The following is a 25,873-nucleotide window of genomic DNA, read 5'->3' on the forward strand; positions in this document are numbered from 1 at the left end:
TATGGCCACAAAGTGCATCTGTGCTGTATTCTCATCCCTCCACTGGCCATCTTGTCCCAGGACCTAAATCTGTTCTCAGTGACTCCTCTCGCTTCCTTTAAACGTGCAGGCCGTTGAGAATCAAAATGGGAACTGAGAACAGGCTGCAGGCTGTCAGAGGCAGAAACTCCTGTAAGAATGAAACGTGACTGAGGAGCAGCAGCAGCAGGAGGAGGAGGGAGAATCCCAGGCCAGGGAGGAAACAGTCGAGTCAACACTCTGTAGGCATCCTCTGTACCGCAGTGTCGTCCTGCCCCATCCGACACAGAGCTGCAGTACTGCAAAGTGCGAGGGGGGGGGGGGAGGAGGAGGAAGGGGGGGGGGTACCGCACTGTCGTTACGAGTCCAAGTGGAGAAAGCAGGAGGAGAGACGCATTATTGCAGTAGCCTACAGTGCCGTAACACTTTTCACGGACCGAACTCACGCACATCCCACAAAACGCACGTCAAGACTGGGAGAGAGAGAGAGAGAGAGGAGGGAGCTAAAGATATTAACTGAATTTCCATGACTGGACTTTTTTTTTTTTTCTTAATTTTGAAATAGCTCTCATTTGCCAGCGGCTCTCAGAAGAGGCCAGTGAAGCAGCAGCCAATCAGTGCAGCCTGTGCGGCTCCGGCAGCGGCTCTAAAAGGACTCAGCGTCAGTCGGAGCTGGATGCGGAGCCCGGATCTGCCTTCAATGGATTATAATCCAGCAGCACGGTGAATTAGCAGCACGGCCGTGTGTCACTATTGCGGCAGAAGATCCGCTCCACTGCACCAAGACCTGCCGACTGTCAGCGCCACTTTGGTCCACTTTGCTCTCTGAACATTTTTGGACAGCTGCTTAAACGTCATCGTCCCACTTTTTCTGTGATCGTGCAGTTTAGCGTGTGTGTGTAGCTTTTTTTTTTTTGTTGTTGTTGTTGTACTTCACACCCTCTCCTGCCTCCCAGCCCTTCACCCCTCCTCCGGTTCAAACAGCTGCAGAGAAGATGTGAGTATTAATGCGGCTTTTCTGCTGCGCTATTTTCGCACATCACAGCACTGAAATACCTGCTGCGGCAAATCTGTTTATTTCCGTGTATGTTTCCCACTGATGCGTTTGTTGCACTGATTCATTTCATCTTGACTGATTTTGCTGACGCAAGTGAAAATTTCCGTCACAGCATGAGTAAATTATGCATTCATGGTTTGTCTGATGTCACTCTGAAGCAGTGGACAGAGTTTCCGATATCATTTAACACCACGTATTTGTAGAAACTGAGTTTATTTCATCTTATGTTGTGGGTTACAAGATTTTATGTACTTTGGAGTCAATGCCTTCTTAAACATCAAGGATTAGGATTAATTAATTTATTTATTTTTGCTTGTCTGCAAAATGCGCTTATATTTTGGTCTTCGGCATGAAGCTGTCCTGTCGCTGAGTCAGAGGCTTGTTTGCCCAGTTTTACACCTCCTGGTCTCATCCCTCTCCCCTCTGCTGCCCTGCTGGATTAACCCTTTCCTCTTTTCTGCACGTCACTTTCCAGCCTCAGTTTTTAATCCGTCACAAGACATCCTCACCCTCCCCTCTCTTCTCCCAAATCTTCTCCCTCTTGAACTTTTCCCTTCATGTACATCTGTCCTGTATTTTCTACATTTCAAGTGCATCTCTTTAAAAATCCATTCCATTCTTTAATATCACCTTCAAACAGTCTTTCCTGTTTATCGTCTCCTTCTATACTTCTGTCCTGCTCTCCTCATCCTACACCTACACCCCTCTGTCTTCACCGTGTGCCTTTCCTCTCTTGCTCTTTGACGGATTTCCCCAAAGTGGCTTCATCCCTCCTCTGTCCTCAAAACATTTATTTCAGTTTCAGACGATTAAGAATTTTCTTTTTAGGATGAGGTGAAGTTATGACATCAGAATATCGAATATGTACTAAGATGTTGCTTCCTCGTGCTTTTCCTCAGGTCTGCTCCAGATGCCGCCCCCCCAGCTGGACCCCCTGGTGCTCCAGGAGCCCCCGGTGCAGATGGAGCCCCAGGTGGCCAACCCCCAGCCCCACCCAACACCACCAGCAACCGCAGGCTACAGCAGACACAGGCCCAAGTTGAGGAGGTGAGCTGGACTGGACCAGACTAATAATCTGGACTGCAATTTGATTTTGCATGTCGTCAGTGAATGTTAGAGCTGAGGAACCTCATCAGTGGCTTAATCAGGAGACATCTGGACTTTATAGGAAAAGTCTTCTTTCTGGGAAACATTAAAACGCTTTGTGGATCATTCTATGGAGAGAATTAATACGTATTGGTATCAGCTGTAATTTGCAAAAGTATTGCAACTACATGTTTATTAATAATTGAGATATATATCTGCTGAAAGGCCTCTGTCCCCTGTGCTGCTCTCCTTTAACTATGCTTGTCGTCCAATTCATCTCCAATCCACAACACTGCCAAATGCTTTCTCATCTCCACCGCTGTGGGCCAGGTGGTGGATATCATGCGGGTGAATGTGGACAAGGTTTTGGAAAGGGACCAGAAGCTCTCAGAGCTGGATGACAGAGCAGACGCTCTCCAGGCCGGAGCCTCCCAGTTTGAAAGCTGCGCAGCCAAGCTAAAGAACAAGTACTGGTGGAAGAACTGCAAGGTGAGCACGTTATTGTAGGTCCATTTAACAGTGCCGTCGCTGAAAGAAGCTCATAATACATTAACAATATGTCTGTTGGTACAGTATGTGGCGTGGTGCATAGACACACAGCATGAATATAGCAGAGCTAATGGAGGATATAAATTAAGCGTGATTCCTCGGCTCTTATTTGGTATGGCATTAAACAGCTGTTCAAGTTGAGGTGCACTGAGGTGAACACAGCTTGTTGTGGGGACGCTCTTATCCTGCTCTCCACACACTGATCTGTTAATGTGCCACTGTGGAGGACGCAGCATATGCTGTGGTGAAAAAACATTTTCACTAAAGAGATGTGAACTAAACTGAAACACAACAAGTGCAAACAATCTGCTGTGTCCTACTGTAAGTTTCTAAATGTAAATGTGTAATTTTTCAGATGATGATCATGATGGGCATCATTGGCGTGATTGTGGTTGGAATAATATTCTGTAAGTAGAAGATTTTCATCCTGATAGAAAGATTTATTGGTTCATGTATAGGTTCCCTGACAAATAACATATATTTTTGTAGATGTGCACTACATGTTGGCTCTCCCCTCCAACAGTTAATTCATATGTATAGAGATGAAGGTCATTTTGATATGGCAGAAGTTTAAATGACAATTTGCTTCATGTTAGATTTAAATCTCAGTTTAGTGTTGGTGTGTGTACACAGTACTATTAATTTTGCAGGAAACTATAATACTCTGAGAGAGAGAGAGAGATTGTTCTTCTGGTTTTGTTTAATGATGATGTCAGGTAAAAGACAACAAGAGCATATTATTTTTAATTTCTTGCCTAGCAAGCCCGCATTTAGCCTGCATTGGCAAATAGTTATGACTTTTTATTAGAGTATTAATCAATCATTAATCAATAAAAAAAAAACATAAATACTACATAAGAGAGAGAAGTTCTGTTCTGTTTTAAGTTTACTGGAGTCATTAGACTAACAACTTTCTCTGTCCTGCATTCACAGTGTATTTCTTCTACTGAGTTCAGCCCATCAGTACACATGGATACGGACTTGAGAATGACATGAGAGGGAAGAGAGAAAAAAAAAAAAAAGCACCCCTCCTCCCCTTCTCCTCCCTCTCTTCACACAGTCTTCCATCAAACCATCTTGCACTTACACATACAGACAGTAGTGTTTTATAGGTGTCTCTGTATTTCTTTGTCGCCCCCCCCCCCCCCCCCTTTCCCTCTTTACTGCTTTCTTCCACTGTTTTGGCGTGAAGTCTCACTCACTCGCTCCTGTCTTTGCACCTGATGTATTATTGAAGGTCGCGGCAGGCAGAGTAAAGAGGTTGAAAGAATGGGAAGGAGGGAGAGAGAAAGTCTTTGTGACGCGGGAACACACAGGGCTAAGCCAACTGAACGGAGCTGTGGGGAGGAAACGTACCATGTGCAGAAGGTGGATGCGTGCAGGGAGATTGAAACAAAGCGTTTGCGGTCCTTCCCCCCCCGTTACACCAAAGCTTGTTCATGTTACCTTTTTTTGAGTCCAACATTTGTAAATTGATGCTGACATCCCAATTAACACACTTCACTGCTGCCATCATTGCTGCTTACTAAAACAAGGTCATGTTAGACTAAGATTATGATGATTTTTGTTGTATGCGCGTGTGTATTTGTGATCCAAAGCACTGTAGCTTATAGCCCCCCCTCCCTCAAGTTTTAGCTGATAGGCTTTTATTGGTGACGTTTTTTTTCCTTTCCTGCCTAACTTTATTTCTGTAATCTTCAGTGATGACAAGAAAAAGGTGAAACAAGGAACAAGACTGAGAGTTTATGTAAAGGGAAGAGTGATTAAGGGAGAGGTAGTAAGCATTAAAGCATATTCTGTAGAAATAAATGAAACATAATTCTGGACTGATAGTAATTATTGATCAAGTACATCCATAACTATGCTCCATTTGTACTGCGGTTTTTGCACCACAAGTGGTGCCATAGTCATACTGTTATCCTTCCTGGCATTGTAATATGCACAGCAGAGGCAAACAGAGAAACAGCCACTAACAGACAATCTCCTGTACTCATGAACTGACGGGTCCGACCCACAGGAAGGTCACTCAACTCTGACTTGGACAGAGTCACAGCCATAGACAGATGAATGTGTAGCATCACATTTCATACAGGTACTAACGTCCAATTGTTTTGAGAGTTGTGCTGGCTTTAGTGTTTGATTGTTGTTTAAGTTGACCAGATCTCCAGAAAACCAGGAATGTGGGAGAAAAGACTCGATTTGGAAACTCAGAGCCACCGGGCCCTGCCGCTCCACTCTCACTCACATGAAAACAGACTCAAATATCACCTGCAGTACAATAATAGCCAAATGAGGTGTTTGTTTCAAACTTGCATGGCAAACGGTGTCCATAGTTTTGCCTATTTGTGTGACCTATGTATCTGCCATTTCTGAAACTAACTGCCGATTGTACATTTTCTTTTGTTAGTGGTTTTAAGGACCTATGTATATTGTCTTTCTGATCTGATAACTTCTGCTTAAGCAATGCAATGATGCTCAAGAGTCTGCCAAAATTTTTAATTCATTTGTGTTTGAGAGAAAAGTAATATTCAGAAAATGCATACAACTGTTAAAAACATGTAGTATTGAATGAGTAGAAACATAGTACACATCTGTTGGACAATGCTCCTGAAAATGTGTTAATAAGTTCTTTCAGGTTTTGTGAGGGATGCTGGATATAAAAGAAAAGTTCATTTACCATTTATTTAGACTGATTTGGAGAGTTGATAAAATTGTGCAGATGTAAACACTCTTATGTGCAAATTGCATTTATGCATAATTGTAGCGATCAGCCAAAATTATCCGATGATATTGTGTAACAATATTATCAGGTAATTACTACAATGAGAAATGTGAATCTGTGATTTCCAGCCTGAAACTGCAGTAAGAGATTCAACTGGATTTGTGCATGCTTACCACTTTTGCTGATGCCAATAAAGAAATCATCAATAGAACTGACGGCTGACCTTGGTTATGTTTTAGAGCTTATGGTAAAAACGCTAATTCTGTTTATTACTGAAATCTTGCCAGACACAAACCTGGTTTTTCTACAACATGGTTTTTAACTGTTGCAAAATAATAAATGTACAAATATTGATCATATTAAATACTTAAAAAATTAGCTGGAACTTAATATTCTTCATTTTGAAAAGAAATTTACAAAACAATTACAGCAGCAGCAAATAAAACACACAAAATAACCTCTAAGCGTTTGAAACACAAATTCAGATTAAATTAGTCCCAGTGAGAACCAAATAGGATGACCACAGCAGATATTCTAAATATTCGTAACAATCTGAGTGTCATCAGCGTTAAAAAAGCAGAGCTCTGACGGCAGATCAATCACCTCTTTAACCAGCACTGAAGAGTCCACAGTAGAAACACACAAAGCAAAAAAAGCTGTTTGTCTAAGAGTAATGAAACACAAATCATCCAAAGTGCACATGAAGAGTCAGAATACAATCAATTCAAAGCTTCACAGCTTAATCCAGCTTGGACCAGAACAACTGCACCACAAAACAAATGACACAAATGGAGTTCACTTCAAGTTGCTCTTCTTACGGAGAGCTCTCTGATAATAAACACAGCATAGTGCATCATAAATAACATAACTGCACTGACTGTTGAGAGACCTGGTCCCTGCAGTGTGCTGTGTGTACGTACAGCAGTTGTGTACACTACTTTGTCTTGCTGATAAGTAGAGCCCATCGGGTATTTTGCAGGTTTTGCAGAAATGCACAAAATTTACTTGCTGCGACTGTGTGTCATTGCGAGTACGACGAACAACATGCAGCAAAAACTACATCAAGCAAACACATAAAACAACTAGACCTAACACAAATTTGTATTTTGGGGTTCAGTGGAAGTAAAGATAACCAGTTTTAACAAAATTTGTAATAATTTAAAGCAGACAATATATTTTTTTAAAACTGTAACTTATCTTTCTAACAGACAAAGAAGGCTGTGATATCAGAGCTCTGGTACTAACCTGGGTACGCAGAGAACTGACGGGACTGATCTAATCGATATGGACTTTTTTTTGTGTGTGTGTGTGTGTGTGTGTGTGTGTCCATTTGTGCACTGTAGTGCCGGTGGACCGTCTAACTCTGGACCAAACCAACACAGAGATGGCCTCATTTCTCAAATCTGCTTACTTATTCATACAGCTGGGTGTTTCACTCTGCACTGCACGATAGCCGGATATTCTAGTGCAAATTGGGATTTTAAGGTTGTTTCTTGATTTGAATGATAACCATCCTTTGAGGTGTTTTTGAAATAACAGCACAAATGTGATTAGTTACAGGACAAAATTCTGTTTTCGTGAGGTCAACTGACCTTGACCTTTTCCCATCAAAACTTAATCAATTTATCCTCCACCTCAGCTCGATGTTTGTGTCAAATTTGAAGGAATTTCCTGTGAGCAATACCGAGATATCGGGTTCATGATGGGATGTGGGATTTTCGTGGCCACCTGGGAAACCTGATGGCTCTCTCACTGGCTGTCGCTGGGGCAGAGTTCTTCATTATTGTGGGGGATGATTTAAACATTTGACCCTCCTCTCTATTCAAAAAAGTCAGAAATGCCACAAAGTGTCTGTGGGTTCAATTTCAAGTCAACATCATCTACTGAAATATATCATTCTGACTTATCTCATAACCTGGTGGAAGAAAAGTACAGTGATGATCAGGAAACCCAGAACCCACCAATAGGAATCTGGAGAGTGAGAGACAGAGAGAGCAGTTAGGGGTTTATTAACATTTCACCATTTTACTGTTGTACACAGGTACACTAACAGCACCTTTATGTTTCCAGTTTTTATGCTAAGTTGATAAAGTTAGCTAACTAACAAGCTAAAGTTGATAACTGCCTTCTAGCCTCGTAGCCTATTTATCAGTCATGCAGGTGGTATCAAACATCTCATCTGACTCTCAGAGAGTAAAAGCGAAATACCAAACAATTCGTATAAACACATAAATACAGATGAAAATACAGCTGCTCATAACTCATTACCTGGCTGTGCTGTTTCTACCACAGCACTGACAGAGAGAGGAGCATCCTGGGCTGGGTGAGAAACCCTGCAGATGATTTTGGTGCCCGCGGAGACACTGGGCGGTACCGTGAGGTGAGATGACAAGGAGTACGTCCCATCGCCATGCTGTCGATGGCTCGTCAGAGAGCCCTGATCAGGATAGACCGAAGGCTCTGTGTCTGTAGGAGCGAGAAATAACCAGTCCATCTAAAGGGCAGAAAAACAACAGGAGGTTATGAGACGTAAAGTCAAAAAAAAAACAAAAAAAAAAACAACAACAGTGAGTTATCTTCTCTCTAGATCAGGACAACTAATCTAGAGATGAAATACTACTACTTTGAGCTTTATCTATGAAAGACTGAGGAAGTCTGTTGTAGTCCGTTTTGGTCACAATAACACAAATCAAATAAACTCTTCACAGATTCTTTAGTTTATTCCTATTAAGTACTGTCAGCAAGGTTTCTCAGCATTTATGATCTATTTAGACTGTGTGATGCCACCTAAAAATTCATGATATAGACTTCCAAAGCTTCCTTTTATGTCTTCAGTGCCAGGAAAGAAATCGTGTATGACACTACATCTAAAAACATTGGTAGAGACCTGAGCATCCAGTGGGTAGTATTTACTACTGTGGCAACTCAGTGTCTTTGGTGATTTCTTCAAAATCAACTTCTCCTCTGAGAGGGAAACATGGGGCGGCTCTGAAAACACAGAAAAACGGAGGAAGAATTGAGAGACGGGCCATGAAGGCATCTGATTGATGGAGATTATTAGGCACTTACGCTTAATATGGAGTTGAATGACCTGCTGAGCGTGGAAAAGGCCTAAACTGACGGTGCAGATGTAGGTCCCCTCATCCAAAACCTTCAGCTTGTTCAGCGTCAAAGAGGCGTTACCATCACCGACGACCAGGGAGGCATCCATGCTCGAGGCCCTCCTTTCTCCATGCACTGAAAAATAACATGAGAAAGGCACTGACAAAACAAGCTCAAAAAGTTGGCAACGGCCGCGCAGCAGGACTATTGTTAGCTGTCCACAGTCCTGGTGGCTGTGCTACTAGAAACTGTAGCTCACTGTGCTGACTGAAAGTCATTCGGATTTGTTTTTCTCCAAAAGTTGGTCCCTTACTGATGTTGTGGATGAATCCCTGGCTGTCTGAGCCTGTTTTTTGTGTTTTGTCTGTCAACTGCAGTTTCAGGGTGAAAATGCATAGCCATAAATTTGACCGTCATTATGTAAAATAAAATAAATAAATAAAAAGGTTAAAAACTTGACATTCATTGCAGGAGTTAATGTGACTGTCGTTTTGAAAATACAGGCACATGGAAAGACTGTTGGAGGCTGACATATGTTCGGACTAATGACCTTGTTTTCTTTTCTTCATTCACCTAAGAAGCGGCTGATTATTAATAATAGTAATTGGACCTTTTAATACTAGAGCAGCCATTTTTTTCATTTTAAATGGCGCAAACTGTTCTTCATGTACCATCCTCATCAATGCTGATGTACATACCCTTTTTCCCGCCTACAACACTTACCCACTGTGAATTGTTCGGCATCATCCAACCTTGTCTTCATCTCGAGTACTTTTCTCCCTTTTCCTCTGTGCTGAAGTCTCCATTCAATGCCCACTTCCTGCGATAAGGCCGTGTCATGCTGCCTGAAGCCACAGTTGAGGAGGACATCGCCTCTCAGAGGCACAGATACAGACTTTATGTGGGAAAACACCAGGAATATCACTGAGGAGCAGAAAGCCAAGACATGGTTAGTGCCAAAGTATTTAGTATGTTATTGCCTGTCTAGTAATACAAAGATTAGGAAAAATGAAATGAAAAAATTAAGGAGGATATTAAATGCTGCATCTCACCGTCAGTAAGAAGAGTACCCGACTTGCTGAGAGGCAGATACAGTTTGTTTTGCACCAGCGTCGATGGGTCCTTTTCCACACTCAAAGTCTGCAGAATCAGTGCAGCGTTGAACTCAACTCCGTCCACGCTCAGCGACACCATGAAATAAGTCGGATCCGAACTCTCCTGGGATCCCTGAAGAGAGTAACTGCTGATTTCACACATCACCTCCTGCTCATTGCAGTCTGCATGGAGCAACACCTCTGCGTTGGGGATCTCAATTGATGACACTGTCACAGAGGAGTGAAAGGAGACGTTCAGCGACAGCTACGCACTACGACAAAATGTACACAAAGAGGACGGGGAAAACCTTTGGCCTCAAACAAGAGGAGGTCTGGATCAGGTATCGAGGGCGGGGCAAATGGAGTGAGTGTTTCAAGGGATTCGTCAGAAGCTACTGCAACATCTCTGAGGACAAGAGTAGCTGGGGTGCGTACGAAGGCAGCACGGCCCCCGATTCCACCAAGTCCAGTTCCCTCCTCAACAAACGCACAGGACAGAACCACATCAGCAGCCCCGTCAGCTGAGAAGCAAGAGAGAGAAGGACCTCAGTTTAAGAACCTATCTTTAGGAATAAAAACATATTCAGTCTTTTTTAACTTAAAAGGCAACATGTTATGGATCACAAGGATAAGCTCTGGGATTGTTTTGTTTATTTTGTTTACTTCAAAGATTTACAGGATAATTTCCTCCTCTCTTGAAACTCAGGTCAGCCCAGTCATTAGATGCACAATATGTAATTTTCTGCTGCTGAAACGCACAATCAAAACAATACCAAAGGACATTGTGAAGGAGAGGAAGATCACTGTCCCCATTAGGATCCTTCAGTGTCATCATTCATGAGCTCATTACTGCTGTAAACACTGATTAAAGCAGATTCAGATAAAAAAAAAAAAAAAAGTGTTACTCTGGCATTGCTTAGTGAACACAGGCTGCCTCCAACATGTTTGTTCAGCCATTGACAGGTGACCAACTGGGACTGACTGTTACAAAACTATCTGTCTATTTAGACATATCAATAAAAATTAAAGGGCATAACTCAAGAAAATTATACAATATGAATTTCATCATTTTTGAACATCTAATCGAGGAACAGTGCAGCAACACATTATACAACCTCCAGTCTCTAAAAATCTAATTTTAAACAAATGTCACATTTTGGGATGTTTTAGCTGAGCTGCTATGAAACAGGATCGGCTGTTGATTTGAAGCTACTGATCCATCAACAGTATCAGATGAACATTTAGTTTGTTTTAAATACAAGTACAACTGTGTCGTCCTTTCCGTGACAGTCACACAACTCAACGCGTTGTCACTGTTAACAAACTGGGTCATAAAAAGCACTGCTCTTACCACACACACAGGACATGAAGCATCCAAACAGAATGATTCCGACTATCATCATGAAAATTCCGCGTTTCTTATGAACAGTTGATGCTTATTACAACTAGATCGAGTGAAATAGCACCATGAGCACTTTCGCTTTTGGTTTCAGCGACCGATTTCAGCAGCTCGTTCCGTCGTTAGAGTGTTTTTTTTTTTGTTGTTTTTTTTTTAATCTTTCCAGCAGTCCTTTTGCAGAAATGTTCACGTGAAATAGCTTTACTGTAATAACTACACTGTTGTCTGACCGTAAACACTATGAGCCACAGCGTGTGACGTAGCGGAGAGACAGTGAAAGTGAAAGTGAGCTCGTCCAATCAGAGAGCAGCAGGCGGCGGGTCAAAGTTCACCACGGGAGGCTCTAAAACATCCTGTTATTACAGTTTTTGTTTCTTCAGGGGTATAAATAACTTATTGATGCAGAACCTGAATGTGACTTGTTCGAAATACACAGACTTTGCCGTCTTGCTGTGAGATGGATGGTGTGCGAGGTGAATATGAAGCTACTGTGCCACAAGTAAATCAGTTTGTTAAACTCTACTGTCATTCTGTTAAAATGTCACTGTCATGCTCATCTTACAGTGTTCCCATAGATATCCGTCAAAGAAAAACCCAGATAAATATGAAGCTTCCTAACCGAGAAACGCTGGAGATCGAGGTGTTTTTTACTGGAAGCTACTTTTTTTTTGCACATTGAATTTTATCATTTCATCGAAAGAAATGATCTATTTCTCTTCTCTAGCTAAAGCACAGAGTTATTTTCTCCTTGAATTCTTGTTAAACCAGCTTTTTACCAGACCAGAATTGATGTCAGCCGAGCACAGAATTACAGAACAATATTTTTGAGTACAGACAGGGTGTAATGCACCCACAGCATCTAACAGTCTACATCTGACCTGACCAAGTCTAATCAAATGTGTGTTTAGAAAATAACTGGAGATTCAAAATCAGAACAATTAATCAAAAAAAAAAAATGTTTTTTTTTCCCCACTGTTCTTTTTTTTTTTTTTTTTTTTTTTAATTGTACCTATTGCTGCCTATTTGTCTGATGTGTTAAGATTTTAGTTTTCACTGGCCACTGCAGTAAACAATTTTCAGGGATTGCATTTTACACACAAGCTACCAGAAAAGCTTCCAACAAGTGGCTGTCTATAGAGATAGCATTGGCAGACTTAAAATGGGTGTGCAACATTTTTGTGTATATGTAGAGTGGGGAAATAGTTCCAATAGAAGTGGAGTAAAAGTAGATTTTTTTTTTAATGTATTCATTTTTCTTTAATTGAAACATGTAGAGCTACCACTAATCAGTCTTCCAATATTACTCATCCTAATTGTAATGATTTTCTGTGACAGTTGGTGTCTCTAACATATTGGGTCCAATGGGAAACACACATCTCAGTTCCATGTGACAGACTAAAGTGTCACTTGAGTTGGTTACACTAACACAGAGTCTGTTCCTCACTGCTTTAGAGGAATGTTCATTAGGGGATTAAAACAAACCAAACCAGGTTAACATACTCACACAGGTACTATATGACCATCTGATTAGATCCATGTAAGAAACTGAGCAGATTGTACAGCGTACACAAAAAGCTGTATGATATTCACTCTGTTTCATGTTAACTACGGATTTACATTTTACTAATTGGTCATTAAGAGAAAAATGATCTAAAAATCTAAATTAAATTCAAAGCTCTCTTTTTTTTAACAATATCTGTAAAGAATCTGGAAATTATCACATATAGAGTAAAATGATTTAGTGTTTCTTTTACTTCGTTTTGTCCTGCCATAAGCTTCACAATATTCTGTAATTAATTACTGTAAATTTCAGTTCTCCTGCATGGTCTTTTTGATCCAGTCCAGGTAGTTGGCAACCCTGGTATAGACTCCATATGTTCCATTCTTTCCACAGCCAACGCCCCAGCTGACAATCCCAGCAGCCCAGAAGCGTCCATTGTCATACAGGACATAGCCACTTCCACTGTCACCTTGGCAGGAGTCTTTCCCACCCTCAGGGATTCCAGCACAAAACATATTGCTGGTTAGGATTGGTATAGAGGGACCTGTATCCTTAAATGAATTCTGGCATGTTTCATCCTCCACCAAAGGGAGTTGCACATACTTCAGCTTATTTGCTAATACCTGTTGGTTGCCTTTTTTCGTAACACCAAAGCCTGACACTAGTCTGAAAAAGAGAGAGGAATTAGTGATGATGGAAAAAATGTAATCTGAGTATCCTGTCTTGAAGCTGGACAAGAATGACAAGCCTTTAAAAAACTACTGACACAAAAAAGTTGTTTCTTTACCCCATTGTGTCAGGGACGTATGTGTCACTCTCTGCTGGCAGACATAAAGGCATTATGGATGCTTGAAATGTGATTGGTTCTTGCAGTTTGAGCAGGGCAATGTCATTGTTGAAGTTAAGGTGGTTTGGGTTGTTGTACTCTGGGTGAACGTGGACTGAAGCAGGATATACAGGAAGGACACTCAAAGCTTTAACATCATTCAGTCCCATGTAGATCTGCAAATCACCACCACAGGAGGGAATTCATGCCAGTGCACAACATGTAGGGAGCAGTTGACAGGTAACAAGTACAGTGGCCAACTTACCCGAACAGTATCATTTGATGCTATAATTCCTTCATGAGTTTTTACATTATGAGCTGCAGTCATAATCCAGCGGTCTGCGATCACCATGCCTCCTCCTCTTTCGCCATCTATACTCAGTAGAACCTGCCAGGGGATGGTATGTTCTGGAGCTTCATCGCCTCCAATGATCCTCTGAAAGCTCGAGAGGTGTTTTGTTGGTCTTCCACAAACTGTAAGCAATACAGACAAAGTTTGAGAGAAGTACAGACTTAATGTTCAAGTTATTGACAGTATGTAGACTGAGGTTTTACATGGGATTCTTTTGGAAGAAAAGGTATACCTGGTAAACATGTCGGTCTGAGAAGAGGATCTTGGTTGGATCTCCACTGTCTATCTGCTTCACAGATGAAGCTTACTGAGGAGGAGCAGGAAGAAATGACAAGTGTTGGTTTGTGTGATTCTTTCACCTTAAAAGAACTTTAAACAAGCCATCAAGACTTAAATACTGTCTGTCTCAGTACTGCCTAATTGCGGTGGTAAAGTTTACTCCATTGTGTGTTACTGCAACGTGACACTGACAACAAATATGAACCCTTCTGACCTTTTCTATCAGTGATGCTGGGATGGGCTTCCTCTTCATTCTTTGAGGGTGAAGGAACTGTTGCATATTTCAGCCTTTTCTCTACAGATGCTGTCTATATTAGAACGTATTAGAATGTAGTTGTAGTTGTTTTGCTAATCTATAATAAAATGCATATGTGCATGTCTTTAGGTTACTAACATTAATTAATCACTCCATCACGATGCTTTGGACTTAACATGCAATACTAGAATACTGAAGAAAAAAAAATAGCGTTCACATACAAAAAGAAAGAGAGGTCACATACATCTGTACCATAAAACACTACATGTTAATCTCTCACCATTTAAGCCTCCAAGAAGGTAGTAAAACGGTTCATCACAATGATACTGAACAACAGAAAGGTACTGATTCTCAACACCAGATATGAAAGTCACCCCTCCGTTCAGCAAGGGTTCAGGTTCTCCACAATCAATTACTGCAGGAAAACAAAATAAGGACATAAACATTCTTCTAGCCAAATAGATTACAAATGATCAAGAGTTAGTTATAGTTAAGTCGTACCAGACTTTCCATTCATGTTACAAAGGATGATTTTCTGAGATCAGAGGTGACATACTGTGGCATTCTGGCAGAGTGAGGTGCCATTGGCCGTTGTGTTGACACATCGTGGAGAAGCTCTCAATCTCATGGCCATCCTGAAAGAGATAAGAAGGGGAATTGTTAAAATATCAGTACCTTCCTACGACAAACAGGAGTGTTGTTCATTGTGATAAGAAGTTTTCATTTAACCATCATTAGCTTGTATCCTTGGTTACAGCGCACAAAGATGTAGTCTCTGTAGAAGTATTCAGTCAGCATCGGTGTGACTCTGCCTTTCGCGACTTTGTCAGGGAATGGACACCGCACTCCTGGAAACGTGAAAAAGAAGACGTGGAACATCAGCAGCACACCAATAGTTTCCCAACAAGTTGCTTTCAGGCGGTTTAGTTGTTCATTGACTTATTTCTCCTGTCAGCCCTCTCCTCCTCACTGTGTGTGCTGTAATCCAGGCTCCAGCCGTTACTCATCCCTTCATCATCAGTGTGGTAGTCCAGCTTCACTGTGTTGGAGTTAGTGTCTATCAGACCTGGACTCTTTGTACCGCACAGCTTCATGGGCTCTTTGTCAGGAATGGTCACCTTTTAAGAGAGGAGTACATCACTGTTCAGTTACTGTTTAACAAATGCACCTATTGCTCTTTATTCTATAACGTGTGGTGTGTGGAAGCTTTTAGAGTCATAAGTGTCAAACTCAAGGCCTGCTGGCCAAGTCTGGCCTGTGGTGCAATTTTCTTTTGCCCTTGAGGTAATATCTTAGTTATTTCTTATGTCTATTAGAGCTGGTTCCAGCTGCATCAGACAAACAGGTTTTGTCTGATGCGGTTGGACCCAAATAGTTCAAGTTAAAACAACACTATGAAATGAGACATCACGACACATACAGGCATCTGAACATAAGTAAGAATTGGCTGTAGGTAAATTCTGGTATCACAGCAGAATGCGTTCATAAAAGCCAAAACACAGCTGAGACCTCCCAACTGTCAGCCTTCATTCCTGAAGTGGGCTCAAGTCGTTGTGTTAAAGAGGATTTGGGATTAAAATTAAGCATAAAGCACAACTAGTATATTTCCCCCTTCTGGGGAACAGGGAATAGTGTTATTCTGAAAATGAATATATACAAAATAATAAAGAAATTTTTAAATAATATAAATACATTATTTTAGAAAATCATATTATGACTGAAGATACTATTGTGTTTGCTGTGTTTACTGGCCATAACTATTGGACCACTTTTGATCATTTCAGATATTTAAGCAAAGCTTCATGTTGCCATTTCAAAAATTAAATATTCAATAAATATTGAACCATTCCGGCCCCTTGACCTGGACCCAGTTTTTGATTTCAGGCCACAGTGTATTTGAGTTTGACACCCCTGTGCAAGTTTTTACCTCCAACCAGTGATGGAGACAGCTTGGACCTTCATCAGTGTCCACGCTCTCGATGTGGAACTTGTCAGAGAAGTTGAGCGAAACGCTGAAACCAGATTCTACAGAAATGATGTACTGACAGGACACAGCATGAGGTGGAGGGTTCGGGTATCCTGGACTGAACAGATGTCCTTCAGGTTCATCCAAAACAACATTGCGACAGGATACTGGGCAGGAAGAAAAGGAAAACATCAACTCACAAAAAAGGCCAAAGTGCTTTGACAAGAGTACCATAATTAAAAATCATTATTCATCCACTCAGCCCTGCAGCCGTAAAACCTTTGGTGAGAGTTTGGCCTTACATCACAAAAATACAATGCTATATGTTACTTCAGTAGCTTTGTTAGTTTGGTGATTATTTTTTGAAGAGTTTATATTAGATGACATCCTGATACTTCTCACAGAACACTCATTAAATATTGATGCCGTTGGCTGCTACATCTACTTCAACTATTCCAACCCCATCCTTCTGTCATTCTTTTGTTGTCACCGACTACGAGAAAAAATGTTCAATGATGCATTTGTGAAATAGGAAGTTGTTCTCCCAGCAGACACCAGCTTGTTGCATGGATTGATATAGAGCTCCTTCATTTTCTGACCAAGTCTCATTATTGTTGCACTCATACGTGTAAGATATATATCCGTCAAATACTCACACAAACAGGTGCGCTGGTCTGATCGAAGTTCATAACCGTGGTGACAAGAGCAGAGGTACGAGCCAAGGGTGTTGAGGCAGATCTGATCGCAGAGAGGACCTGAGCCATCCCCAGGGTCAGGGGCAGAGCACTCATCTATGTCTGGTGAGGAGAAAACATCAGGTTAGTTGGAGATGCTTCAGCAGCCAGAAGAGGCGAATGAATTCAAAGGCCAACAGAAGAAGAAGTGCTACCTATTGCCTGGTACTGCGCGGAGAAGCCCACGTTCTGGTGACACTCTGGGTTGTTCTTATCTGACTGGAAGATGAGGGTGAATCTGTTGTCAGGAGAAATTATGGGCTGGTGTCCCGGGTGATGTCCATCAGCAGAGTTCTCAGAGCCACAAAACCTTTCCAGGACTTTTCCATCATAGAGAACCTGAAGCATTGAATGAAAGATAAAATCTTAACCACAATGAAGAAAATGTACAGGATTTTTTCCACAAGTTGTACTTAGTTATGTCGTCTGGCACGTTATGTCAGTGGTACATCATAAGAAAATAAATTGTCAAAGCTGTGTGGAGCTCAGAACTTAACACAGCAGCACTGTTGTTAATGGAAGACTGTAAGTGCTGAATGTGGCTCTGACTATAAGGGCGTCATGGTAGCAGCCTGGAGAAGCTTCAATGTCCAGGTGTGTGAACGTGAGTCGGATCTGGTATCCCTCGGGTACACTGAGGTCCCACTGCTCCTGCAGGTTGGGAGGGTAAGGCTGGGGATACTGGGGGGACTGGACCTCCCCATGCAATAGAGGCTCAGAGCTGGGCCTCTGCAAGCAGTAACACATTGACACATAGAGAGACCTAGAAGATACATGAATACAGTCAGCAGTTCGATCTGTTTATCGGTCTGTGGTCCTCTGAAATGCCAGTCCAAAGTTAATGTCAACAGAAAAGAACAAACACACTAACATGATGAACACAACTGTCACAGCCACATAGTGCTGTGTAGGACCCATTATATTGTCTAGGCTGATTGTCATAATGACTCACTCAACCCAATAAGCACAGCTCATCTGTCATGGTTAGAAAGGTTTACACACATTAATATAAGAGTCAGCTCCTTAATTGGTATACGGTGTGAATTTTGTAAACAAGCAATAAATTGAAGACAAAAACCTTTCAGGCAGGACATAAAAACGGGAAAAACATTTTTTAAACCTTACCAGATGATACAGAAGGTCCACCACATCTCTGGATCAAATATATCTGAGCCAACTGATCCACTGCTGTAGGAGCAAATGCCTCACTTTCAAGTGAAACATTAATGTCAAAATCTGCTGTTTCAAGTGTTTAGCAACTCACTACGTTAATGCCAGGAACAAATCTTGTTTGTCTTGGCAAAACCAAATGAACATTGACTTTGAATTTTGCTGGAAATAATTCCCCTGAAACTGATAAATAGGAAAATGTATTGAATATGATCGCTCCTGTAAGATGTTGTATGAATATTCTTTTTCAGTGGGAAAATTATTTAAATGTGAAGAACTTGGCTGATTTTGAGTTTGATTTGATATTAACCAGCTCTTATATTTTATAGCGTTATTTCCAACTCTGGCTCTTTGCTCACAGCCGTTATTCCACCACCAGATGGGGCTGTTTGTTTTCAGTGTCAGGCAAGTTAGTAAAAACCTTTGAATGTCAAAACTGATTTCTTCGATAGACCAGAGCAACTAAAGCCAGCGTAAGTTTACAGATCTGATTGTAACTTATTACATGAGATCAATTTGAATCTGCTATTTTAATCCACTGCACTTCAAAGTAAGAATACATTGGAGATCATGAACATCTCCATTGTTGAAGGACAAACTAGTTGATATTCATGTGATATTGATCTCTAAACAATACCCACCTTTATTCAGGGGGCTTTAGTCAAATGATAATTTAAGGGCATTTGGGGTGTATGAAGATGGAGACAAAATAAACCTGTACTTGCCGATTATTATATGTAGGTGCAGAGCCATATTTTGAAGAGATAAGCCCTTCCTCCAATCACCATCTTAATCTGTTTTATAGTACTTTGAACTGCAGTTACACTGGATCTGGTCGTCATATGAAGTTTGTGAGTTATCTGAGACCCCCAAATCAAGGACACCATCTTCTGGGATATCAGGAGGGCCCGCAATCCACAGCTGTATGTGAGAATATATGGAAAAAAAAACGTCATTTAAAAAACAAATTCCAGAGAAAATGTAATTTAATCATTCATTTTCTTAATGTAACATAAATTGGGTTTGAGTCGGGCACACATTCACAGGAGTACTTAGGGTCCCTTATCCCTGTACTCAGGCATGTAGCAACATACTGTGATGACAGAAGAAGAAAGAAGAAAAATGAACTTACCATTGAAATTAATATTATATACACAGTTATTTAAGGTTCTTTATCCATCACATCTTTTTTTAACAACTTGGCTAAAATCACCTGACTGTCACTGTTTGACCTGAAGGATATTTAGTTCAGAGCTTTTGTTTCATTAACGTAAACAATCAGGATAAGTATATATATATAGAAGAAATTATTTATCCTATGATTTATTTTGTTTTCCTGCCATAAGCTTCACAATATTCTGTAATTAACTGCTGTAAATTTCAGTTCTCCTGCATGGTCTTTTTGATCCAGTCCAGGTAGTTGGCGACCCTGGTATAGACTCCATATGTCCCCTGCTTTCCACATTCAACGCCCCAGCTGACAATCCCAGCAGCCCAGAAGCGTCCATTGTCATACAGGACATAGCCACTTCCACTGTCACCTTGGCAGGAGTCTTTCCCACCCTCAGGGATTCCAGCACAAAACATATTGCTGGTTAGGATTGGTATAGAGGCCCTTTTCCTCTTAAGTGAAGTTACTGAATTCTGGCATGTTTCATCCTCCACCAAAGGGAGTTGCACATACTTCAGCTTATTTGCTAATATCCGTCGTTTGCCTTCATCCGTAACACCAAAGCCTGACACCAGTCTGAAAAAGAGAGAGGAATTAGTGATGATGGAAAAAAGAAAATCTGAGTATCCTGTCTTGAAGCTGGACAAGAATGACAAGCCTTTAAAAAACTACTGACACAAAAAAGTTGTTTCTTTACCCCATTGTGTCAGGGACGTATGTGTCACTCTCTGCTGGCAGACATAAAGGCATTATGGATGCTTGAAATGTGATTGGTTCTTGCAGTTTGAGCAGGGCAATGTCATTGTTGTAGTTAGCGTGGTTTGGGTTGTTGTACTCTGGGTGAACGTGGACTGAAGCAGGATATACAGGAAGGACACTCAAAGCTTTAACATCATTCAGTCCCATGTAGATCTGCAAATCACCACCACAGGAGGGAATTCATGCCAGTGCACAACATGTAGGGAGCAGTTGACAGGTAACAAGTACAGTGGCCAACTTACCCGAACAGTATCATTTGATGCTATAATTCCTTCATGAGTTTTTACATTATGAGCTGCAGTCATAATCCAGCGGTCTGCGATCACCATGCCTCCTCCTCTACCGCCGTCTATATTCAGTAGAACCTGCCAGGGGATGGTATGTTCTGGAGCTTCATCGCCTCCAATGATCCTCTGAAAGCTCGAGAGGTGTTTTGTTGGTCTGCCACAAACTGTAAGCAATACAGACAAAGTTTGAGAGAAGTACAGACTTTATGTTCAAGTTATTGACAGTTTGTAGACTGAGGTTTTACATGGGATTCTTTTGGAAGAAAAGGTATACCTGGTAAACATGTCGGTCTGAGAAGAGGATCTTGGTTGGATCTCCACTGTCTATCTGCTTCACAGATGAAGCTTACTGAGGAGAAAATAAAGAGAGGTCACACACAACTCAAACAAGTTTAAATCTGTACCATAAAACACTACATATAAATCTCTCACCATTTAAGCCTCCAAGAAGGTAGTAAAATGGTTCATCACAATGATACTGAACAACAGAAAGGTACTGATTGTCAACGCCAGATATGAAAGTCACCCCTCCATTCAGCAAGGGTTCAGGTTCTCCACAATCAATTACTGCAGGAAAACAAAATAAGGACATATCAACATTCTTCCAGCCAAATAGATTACAAATGATCAAGAGTTAGTTATGCTTAAGTCATAACAGACTTTCCATTCATGTTACAAAGGATGATTTTCTGAGATCAGAGGTGACATACTGTGGCATTCTGGCAGAGTGAGGTGCCATTGGCCGTTGTGTTGACACATCGTGGAGAAGCTCTCAATCTCATGGCCATCCTGAAAGAGATAAGAAGGGGAAATGTTAAAATATCAGTACCTCCCTACGACAAACAGGAGTGTTGTTCATTGTGATAAGAAGTTTTCATTTAACCATCATCAGCTTGTATCCTTGGTTACAGCGCACAAAGATGTAGTCTCTGTAGAAGTATTCAGTCAGCATCGGTGTGACTCTGCCTTTCGCGACTTTGTCAGGGATTGGACACCGCACTCCTGGAAACGTGAAAAAGAAGACGTGGAACATCAGCAGCACACCAGAAGTTTCCCATCAAGTTGCTTTCAGGCAGTTTAGTTGTTCATTGACTTATTTCCACTGTCAGCCCTCTCCTCCTCACTGTGTGTGCTGTAATCCAGGCTCCAGCCGTTACTCATCCCTTCATCATCAGTGTGGTAGTCCAGCTTCACTGTGTTGGAGTTAGTGTCTATCAGACCTGGACTCTTTGTACCGCACAGCTTCATGGGCTCTTTGTCAGGAATGGTCACCTTTTAAGAGAGGAGTACATCACTGTTCAGTTACTGTTTAACAAATCCACTGTTTGCTCCTTATTTATAGAACATGGGCAGTGTATGGAAGCTGCTAGTTTTTACCTCCAACCAGTGATGGAGACAGCTTGGACCTTCATCAGTGTCCACGCTCTCGATGTAGAACAGGTCCGAGAAGTTGAGTGAAACGGTGAAACCAGATTCTACAGAAATGATGTACTGACAGGACACAGCATAAGGTGGAGGGTTCGGGTATCCTGGACTGAACAGATGTCCTTCTGGTTCATCAAAAATACCTCCACCGCAGGATACTGGGCAGGAAGAAAAAGACGACATCAACTCACACAAAAGGTGAAATGCTGTGACATAATTAAAAATCAGCCTTGTAGCATTTAAACCTTTGCTGCAGTTTGGTTATACATACAATGCTATTAATTTGCCAAATACTGGAGTAGTTTTGTTGGTTAGGTGTTTTTTCTGAGAGTTAAATGTTTCATTAACCTGTTGATATCCCAATACTTCTCACAGAACATCCATTTATTATTATTGGGGTTGTCTGCCACATCTACTTCAACTATTCCAACCTCCTGCTTGTGTAAATATTTTTATCGCCACCGACTACAAGAAAAAAATTTCCATTAACCCATTTAATCCCACATTTTTCCCTGCAAAGTAAATGTATGAATTTCACTCCTTAGACTTCCCTAACACAAACTATCAATTCTTTTTTTAATGTAGGTTATGTCAGGGAAAATTTTGGTTTTATACAACTAGTGGGAAACTGAATAGTCTTCAAATTTTTCAATATGAGCTAACCTAAATAACAATTTTAGAGCTTCCATACATTTAAAATAATCTGGGATTAAATGGATTGATGTATTTGCTCTCCCAGCAGACACCATCTTGTTGCATGGATTGATATAGAGCTCCTTCATTTTCTGACCAAGTCTCATTATTGTTGCACTCATATGTGTAAGATATGTATCCGTCAAATACTCACACAAACAGGTGCGCTGGTCTGATCGAAGTTCATAACCGTGGTGACAAGAGCAGAGGTACGAGCCAAGGGTGTTGAGGCAGATCTGATCGCAGAGAGGACCTGAGCCATCCCCAGGGTCAGGGGCAGAGCACTCATCTACGTCTGGTGAGGAGAAAACATCAGGTTAGTTGGACATGCTTCAGCAGCCAGAAGAGGCGAATGAATTCAAAGGCCAACAGAAGAAGAAGTGCTACCTATTGCCTGGTACTGCGCGGAGAAGCCCACGTTCTGGTGACGCTCTGGGTTGTTCTTATCTGACTGGAAGATGAGGGTGAATCTGTTGTCAGGAGAAATTATGGGCTCGTGGCCCGGGTGATGTCCATCAGCAGAGTTCTCAGAGCCACAAAACCTCCCCACGACTTTTCCATCATAGAGAACCTGAAGCATTGAATGAAAGATAAAATCTTAACCACAATGAAGAAAATGTACAGGATTTTTTCCACAAGTTGTACTTAGTTATGTCGTCTGGCACGTTATGTCAGTGGTACATCATAAGAAAATAAATTGTCAAAGCTGTGTGGAGCTCAGAACTTAACACAGCAGCACTGTTGTTAATGGAAGACTGTAAGTGCTGAATGTGGCTCTGACTATAAGGGCGTCATGGTAGCAGCCTGGAGAAGCTTCAATGTCCAGGTGGGTGAACGTGAGTCGGATCTGGTATCCCTCGGGTACACTGAGGTCCCACTGCTCCTGCAGGTTGGGAGGGTAAGGCTGGGGATACTGGGGGGACTGGACCTCCCCATGCATTAGAGGCTCAGAGCTGGGCCTCTGCAAGCAGTGACACATTGACACATAGAGAGACCTAGAAGATACATGAATACAGTCAGCAGTTCGATCTGTTTATCGGTCTGTGGTCCTCTGAAATGCCAGTCCAAAGTTAATGTCAACAGAAAAGAACAAACACACTAACATGATGAACACAACTGTCACAGCCACATAGTGCTGTGTAGAACCCATTATATTGTCTAGGCTGATTGTCATAATGACTCACTCAACCCAATAAGCACAGCTCATCTGTCATGGTTAGAAAGGTTTACACACATTAATATAAGAGTCAGCTCCTTAATTGGTATACGGTGTGAATTTTGTAAACAAGCAATAAATTGAAGACAAAAACCTTTCAGGCAGGACATAAAAACGGGAAAAACATTTTTTAAACCTTACCAGATGATACAGAAGGTCCACCACATCTCTGGATCAAATATATCTGAGCCAACTGATCCACTGCTGTAGGAGCAAATGCCTCACTTTCAAGTGAAACATTAATGTCAAAGTCTGCTGTTTCAAGTGTTTAGCAACTCACTACGTTAATGCCAGGAACAAATCTTGTTTGTCTTGGCAAAACCAAATGAACATTGACTTTGAATTTTGCTGGAAATAATTCCCCTGAAACTGAGAAATAGGAAAATGTATCGAATATGATCGCTCCTGTAAGATGCAAAGTTGTATGAATATTCTTTTTCTGTGGGAAAATTATTTAAATGTGAAGAACTTGGCTGATTTTGAGTTTGATTTGATTTTAACCAGCTCTTATATTTTATAGCGTTATTTCCAACTCTGGCTCTTTGCTCACAGCCGTTATTCCACCACCAGATGGGGCTGTTTGTTTTCAGTGTCAGGCAAGTTAGTAAAAACCTTTGAATGTCAAAACTGATTTCTTCGATAGACCAGAGCAACAAGTTTACAGATCTGCTTGTAACTTGTTACATGAAATAAATTTAAATGCGTTATTTTAATCCACTGCAGTCCAAAGTAAGAATACATTGGAGATCATGAACATCTCTGCTGTTGAAGGACAAACAAGATGACCCAAATCCTAAACCCTTCATGTGATATTGACCTTTGATCAATGTCCCCCCAAAAAACAACAAGAACAGGAAAGAGCAAGAATAAAAATAGAAACCTCAGTTAATCACAGAAAAAACACACACAAAAAATAGGCCTATTTAACCTACTTTCAATGATGAATACATGAAATACATTATTTGTGCTCCAAATTCTTCCTAGAAAATAACATGAGAACATGTATGAGCACTGAAAGATGTCCATTGTCAAATATTACATTATGTGATTAGAGTTGTAAGGTTTTCATTTCTCTTTCTTTTTTTTTTTTCGGTTGTCGCTGACAACGGGACAATGTTTTATTCTCAGATAAAGACGGATGGTCGACGTGAAGCTAAGCCGTCCAGTCCAAGCCGAAGGACTGGGCTCTACCTACACCAAGTCAGAGAAAGCCCAGGATTGTCCCACGGCTCGCCCACTCCGTGTTTCCACTGTTACAAAGAGGCAGGAGGTTCAGGAAAACTAAATCCAACACTGACTGACTGAGAATCCAACAGCTGCATGTCCGCCATCACGGCAGCCACACGGCGTATCCAGTGTTCCCAGGTGGGACATCTCACCAGCGCCTGAAAACGATTCGTATTTAGAGATAAAATTATCGCATGAAGCCAGGTAACATACCGACGTGGCACAAGATCATCAGCTTCAATCATGCTTTATCACTGACCACGTACATCACAACCTGTGAGGCAGTTTTACCTTTAAATCATCCTCACAGCGGTTGAAAAGGCGCCTTTTGCAGAACAGCGCCCCTTCCTGCACTGAAGCACAGTCTGAAAACACGACCAGTCATGGGTGATTACCTTCACCGTGGCTTCTCTTGAATCGTGGGGCCCGTATCACGAAGCTGGAGTCCGCCTCATCTTGGTAACTTCCGGGTTAACTCACTGCGCAGGTTTACGTTCTGTCGAGGCGCGTTGCCATGATAACTGACGCGGAACGGCTAACCTGCCGCTAGCAAGCCGGCTCGGAGCTCAGCAGGTATGCTAAACCTCCTCATGAACCATCAGGCTGTTACAATTTGTTAAACAAGCAATAAAAAAAATATCGGAACATACATTTGTGTGACGTACATCCTGTAAATCTCACCGATGTGGTGGAGATTTGATATTATAATCCGGGTGTTTTAAACATTTACAGTTAGAATTTTTTCCCAGCAGCCCTTGCGGTTTCCGGCAGCTACAGCTGTGTTACTTTGTACCTGAATGGTTGATGTATACACTTTAAATTTTAGTAACATTTTTGTTGTGGAATGCAGTTTTTGTGTCTTCTCCGTGATCCGATTGGTCGGATGCTACAAACTCCGCCCTTTTTATGTAAACAGCGCACTGATCTAGATGGGAAACCAATTAGCAAGTTTATAAGCGGCTTCATCAGACCTCTTGTCTTGTC

General features: G+C 41.4%; 4 protein-coding genes across 4 annotated transcripts; 1 reads left to right on the forward strand and 3 right to left on the reverse strand.

Annotated features, from left to right (window-relative positions):
* The first annotated feature begins 988 nt into the window (after nucleotides 1–988).
* Nucleotides 989–5,602, forward strand: LOC115044851 (synaptobrevin-like). Its single transcript, XM_029504145.1, has 5 exons — nucleotides 989–1,015; nucleotides 1,975–2,122; nucleotides 2,492–2,650; nucleotides 3,066–3,117; nucleotides 3,644–5,602. Coding segments are annotated over exons 1-5 (378 nt in total). The 5' UTR covers nucleotides 989–1,013; the 3' UTR covers nucleotides 3,661–5,602.
* A 1,141-nt stretch (nucleotides 5,603–6,743) lies between these two features.
* Nucleotides 6,744–11,287, reverse strand: tapbpl (TAP binding protein like). Its single transcript, XM_029504064.1, has 8 exons — nucleotides 10,980–11,287; nucleotides 9,937–10,149; nucleotides 9,587–9,856; nucleotides 9,258–9,458; nucleotides 8,502–8,669; nucleotides 8,320–8,420; nucleotides 7,701–7,926; nucleotides 6,744–7,403 (listed from the first exon to the last, which is right to left on the reverse strand). Exons 1-8 carry the CDS (start codon nucleotides 11,029–11,031, stop codon nucleotides 7,336–7,338), a joined length of 1,299 nt encoding a protein of 432 aa, XP_029359924.1. The 5' UTR covers nucleotides 11,032–11,287; the 3' UTR covers nucleotides 6,744–7,335.
* Nucleotides 11,288–12,836: 1,549 nt separating this feature from the next.
* LOC115044652 (complement C1r-A subcomponent-like) lies at nucleotides 12,837–18,695 on the reverse strand. The gene is made up of 13 exons (XM_029503791.1): nucleotides 18,672–18,695; nucleotides 17,491–17,670; nucleotides 17,097–17,280; nucleotides 16,864–17,004; nucleotides 16,169–16,374; nucleotides 15,212–15,359; nucleotides 14,971–15,089; nucleotides 14,798–14,876; nucleotides 14,522–14,656; nucleotides 13,939–14,013; nucleotides 13,620–13,828; nucleotides 13,316–13,530; nucleotides 12,837–13,194 (listed from the first exon to the last, which is right to left on the reverse strand). Exons 1-13 carry the CDS (start codon nucleotides 18,693–18,695, stop codon nucleotides 12,837–12,839), a joined length of 2,073 nt encoding a protein of 690 aa, XP_029359651.1.
* Nucleotides 18,696–19,491: 796 nt separating this feature from the next.
* LOC115044653 (complement C1r-A subcomponent-like) lies at nucleotides 19,492–24,993 on the reverse strand. The gene is made up of 13 exons (XM_029503792.1): nucleotides 24,961–24,993; nucleotides 23,228–23,407; nucleotides 22,834–23,017; nucleotides 22,601–22,741; nucleotides 21,706–21,911; nucleotides 21,453–21,600; nucleotides 21,212–21,330; nucleotides 21,039–21,117; nucleotides 20,761–20,895; nucleotides 20,603–20,677; nucleotides 20,284–20,492; nucleotides 19,980–20,194; nucleotides 19,492–19,858 (listed from the first exon to the last, which is right to left on the reverse strand). The coding sequence occupies exons 1-13, from the start codon at nucleotides 24,991–24,993 to the stop codon at nucleotides 19,492–19,494; spliced, it is 2,091 nt and encodes a 696-aa protein (XP_029359652.1).
* Nucleotides 24,994–25,873: the final 880 nt, after the last annotated feature.

The sequence above is a fragment of the Echeneis naucrates genome, chromosome 6 (genome assembly GCF_900963305.1).
Source record: "Echeneis naucrates chromosome 6, fEcheNa1.1, whole genome shotgun sequence".
Taxonomy (NCBI): domain Eukaryota; kingdom Metazoa; phylum Chordata; class Actinopteri; order Carangiformes; family Echeneidae; genus Echeneis; species Echeneis naucrates.